General features: G+C 42.8%; 1 protein-coding gene across 1 annotated transcript; it reads right to left on the reverse strand.

Moving 5' to 3' along the window:
* Positions 1-2,465: 2,465 nt before the first annotated feature.
* Positions 2,466-3,778, reverse strand: LOC121939407 (putative nuclease HARBI1). The gene is made up of 4 exons (XM_042482423.1): positions 3,334-3,778; positions 3,119-3,231; positions 2,926-3,037; positions 2,466-2,842 (listed from the first exon to the last, which is right to left on the reverse strand). The coding sequence occupies exons 1-4, from the start codon at positions 3,776-3,778 to the stop codon at positions 2,466-2,468; spliced, it is 1,047 nt and encodes a 348-aa protein (XP_042338357.1).
* Between the last annotated feature and the right edge of the window lie 274 nt (positions 3,779-4,052).

Consider the following 4,052-nt stretch of genomic DNA (forward strand, 5'->3'; position numbering starts at 1 on the left):
ATCATAGACGATTTTGCCACAGGGAAAGTTTGGCGCATGGCACCCCAGCAAAGCTGTCAGCTGGCCTGGAGGCGTGTATGCGTAACAAGAGTGCCTGAATGGCGAATATATGATGTTCAAAACGACGCAAAAGCACAAGGTGGTAGAGTCACAGGGTCCTAGAGTCCGATCTATATATGTTAAAGGAGAGGGGCGGGGGAAAACAGGTGGGAGTGACCTCGTAACTTGATCTTTTTTTTTTTTTTTTTTTTTGAATAAGAGAGATTCTTTTTTACACCTCCTGATAGCATCGACTGGTGCAAAACAGCATGCCAATTTGGATCTCACAGTCATCCAACATTTTCATCCACTCCTTCACCGGCACACTCAGGTTAGTTAAAAATATCCCATTTTCAGAACTGAAACTCTCCACAATGGATTGACCCACAGGAGTTTTTCCAAACATTTGAAAAGTCACTCTTAAGAACCATTGGGTGGAGACGTCTCATATTGATTTCCAAATCACTGTGACAGTCTTTTCCAACTCTTGTTCTTCAACAAGGCTCTGATTCAGCGTTGCCTAGTCCGCTCCATCCACCTTTACAATTTGGATGCTGTTTGGATGGCTCTGCATCTCATCAGATGATGGTATTGCCTCACCTCTCAACCATCTGAACACCACAGAGAACAGGACTTCTCAATCGTTTGAGGTGAACCGGGCTCCAATCTTCCCTGGACCAAATTGCTCCCCTGATAAAAGCGGTAGAAAAGCACTTGGCCAACATAGTAGTTAAAGTGGTAACCCCACTTTTTATTCTCTTCCAGGCCCCATTCAGCCTGCAGGTCGCACGTCGTAGGTTCTTGAATTCTGCAATTCTGCAATGACCATCAGCAGGGTCTCAAGATATTAGATATTATATGTAATATATTTATATGATGTGGGATATGATATATTTATATAATGTTGTGATATTGTGTATATATGTATATGTGTTTGTGTGTGTGTGTGTGTGTTTAAGTACGAGTAAATTAAGGACACAATTTTAATGCGCTCATATGCGGAGTTTGAACACGTTTTTAGAAAGAAGTGCAACACCGCTGCAGCTGCAAAAGAGAGGGAGACGGCGTGGGAGAACATTGCTGCCCGGGTCAATGCGTAAGTTTAAATGTAGTCCTTTGCAATCACAATACTATTACAGGGGAAAACTGTTTGAATGGTAGTGCATTAATTTATTTCATTTTATTACATTTAGGTGCAATCCCGCGGGGGAGAAGCGCACGTGGCAGCAGCTTAAGATGAAATATAAAAACATTGTTCAAACAGGTAAGACCTCGACACAATCTCATGGAGGTACCTCATTTTGATCATGTTTTACATTGTAAAGTAGCCTAAATATTAAGTGGCTGTTATCCCACACATAGCCTAAATGTCTTCATCCATATAATGTTTTGTTAAATAATTAAGTCTATTTAAACTAACACAGACTTCTACTCAGCCAACAGAAAGAAAGCAGATGCCCGTAAAACGGGTGGTGGCCCAGCACCTCCACCTCTAACAGAGGCAGAGGAGCTGGCCCTAAGCCAGAATTTTGGGAGGCCAGTGGCTGAGGGAATCCCTGGAGGGAACTCATCCTCTGAGACCACCCCCCAAGACACAAGTGCTTTTATAAAATGTAATATGCCTATAAATATATTTTTAAAGCATATTCGTACAAATATTAATTTCTCTTTCATGTCTTTTTTTTTTTCTTTTGGCCCAACAGATTCTGATGGTGCTATCTGCCTGGTGGAGCCCCTTCACACCACAACAGGCCTTGTAACTGTAAGTAGGCAATACTCCAAAGATTTTGCCAAATGGTAGTTTAAGTATACTGAAACATATCACTCATCTAGGATGAAGAGGATGAAACTGTGTCTGCTGCCTTTACAGAGGGGAATTCAGAAAGGCATACAGAGGTATGTTACTAATAGTTCTCTTCCCATTCACATTTCTTAACATTCTCGTGGAATATAGAGTGTGACATTTAGCCTACACTGAAGTATTGCACGTTCTCATCCTTTTTAACAGAGCATGGCTGGGCAACAGCAGGACAGTCCCTCAACTTCCACTGCACAGATGGACACAGTGAGATGGATGTTCAGTAAACTCCAGAGGTTCATTCTGTGGAATTCATGTACAACTGTATAATTTAATGTTGTCTATGTGTTCCCAGTTACCAGTAAAAGAGATATACAAAATACACTTGCTGAAAAAAATCCAGAAAACAGATAAAGAAATACAATACTTGGACCGCCAGATTAGGAGGGCCGATCTGGAAATTGCAATACTGGAGCACAAGTTAGAGGTGGGTGCATGGTCACAGATGAATTATGTTAACTATTGGAACATTAACTAAACTAGCTCTTTTATTTGCAGGAAATAAAGAAGACCAAATGAAATGTGTATCATGTCTTTATTTGACTGCTGTGGTGGTGATGATGGTGACTTAAACTCTGAAGTGATTATGGCATATGGTGTCTCTGACTGCTCCGCCGTCCTGGATAGCTGGCAGGTGGATGGGGTCATCATCTGGGTCTTCAATTTGTAGGGCAGGGTGTTGCTCTCCTCTAATAGTGGCAATATTATGAAGAACAACACATGCCACAATAATATTACAGGCCCTCTCAGGGGTCACCCTGAGGTGACGCAGGCACTGGAAACGGGCTTTCAGCAGGCCTATGGTCATCTCCACCCGGGCTCTTGTCCTGCAGTGAGCCCGGTTGAAGTTCTGTTGGGGGCCTGGTTCAGGGTCAGGGTATGGGGTCATCAGCCTAGGTTGGCATGGGTAACCCCTGTCACCCAGCAGAAGGCCATCAAACTCTCCTGTAACATATAGTGGATACATTAGAGTATATTAAAGGAGGGAGACAAGTGAATTATATTTTGAAAATCTTTAGGCTGCTTACCACGTTGCAGTCTGTTGCTCAGGTTAGACTCATGATAAATCCTTGAGTCATGAACAGATCCAGGCCACTTGGCCTCCACATTGGAAATGATGTGTGCAGCATCACATACGATCTTGACAGTGCAGAGACAGATGTTGAACTATGATGCAGTCTTTAACATTTTGAAACAGTAGTCAATCTACCTGTAGCCCACCTGCACATTTATGCTGTGAATGGACTTCCTATTCACATAATCGGCTTCATTGTGTGAGGGAGCTGTGATGGGGATGTGTGTGCCATCTATGCAGCCAATCACACTGGGAAATCCTAAAAGAAATTAAAATTACTAATCCCAGTCTGAGGTTGCAGCACAATGTCATTAACGAAATATGATTCAAAATTAATTTAACAGATCTCTACATCATTTACCTGCAATCCTGTGGAACTCCTCCTTGATGGCTCTGACAGGTTTATGTCCAGGGAAAACGACAAAGATGTGTAAAAGTCGTTTCAGGGCCAGGCACACTTTTCTGACCGCCCTGCATACAGTTGCCTTGCTTAAATGCTCTGCATCTCTGACATTATACAAGAAACTGCCATTTGCAAAGAACCGCAGCGCAACACACAATATCTGATGGGATGTGAGAGCATGACTGCGGTTGGTAATGTTGCAAATGTACGGACGGATTAGGTTGTGTATGTATAATATGGACTGTGATGTGAAACGGTACCGCTCAAAAAGATAACTGTCCGGAAATGCAAGAACATCTATCGGCGGTCTGAAAACAATCTCCCGATGAATATTTAGGCCTAATTCTCTGCGCAGTAATGCTGCTCCTTCATCCACTGGATCATTAATGAAAGGGCATGCCATTTTAACAGACGGCAGAACTATACTCCGACACTCGCCTGCTGACTGAATGAATGAATGAGGAAATCAAATAGCGTATGTGGCTGAAAGAGGGCGGAGACAGAGAGAAACTCGAGGTTCATTGAGAAAAACCTGGTCCCGACCAGGTTAGGGTCATAGAGTCTGTTACTACGGTAACTGACCGAGAGCATAAGTTACCCCTCTCTGTGAAACAGGCTAGAGTTACACTTCTTTTCTGGTTTGAGTTACCTCCCTTTTTGAAACGGAAAACTTGAGT

The sequence above is a fragment of the Plectropomus leopardus genome, unplaced genomic scaffold (assembly GCF_008729295.1).
Source record: "Plectropomus leopardus isolate mb unplaced genomic scaffold, YSFRI_Pleo_2.0 unplaced_scaffold4780, whole genome shotgun sequence".
NCBI lineage: Eukaryota > Metazoa > Chordata > Actinopteri > Perciformes > Serranidae > Plectropomus > Plectropomus leopardus.

What these genes read in the sequence shown, in the direction of transcription:
- LOC121939407 (XM_042482423.1), bottom strand. Translation starts at nt 3,778, where the DNA reads ATGGCATGCCCTTTCATTAATGATCCAGTGGATGAAGGAGCAGCATTA. An exon ending in GGAGTTCCACAGGATTGCAG is followed by an intron (nt 3,232 to 3,333) that starts GTAAATGATGTA and finishes AATTTCTTTTAG; the next exon opens with GATTTCCCAGTGTGATTGGC. An exon ending in TTCACAGCATAAATGTGCAG is followed by an intron (nt 3,038 to 3,118) that starts GTGGGCTACAGG and finishes TGCACTGTCAAG; the next exon opens with ATCGTATGTGATGCTGCACA.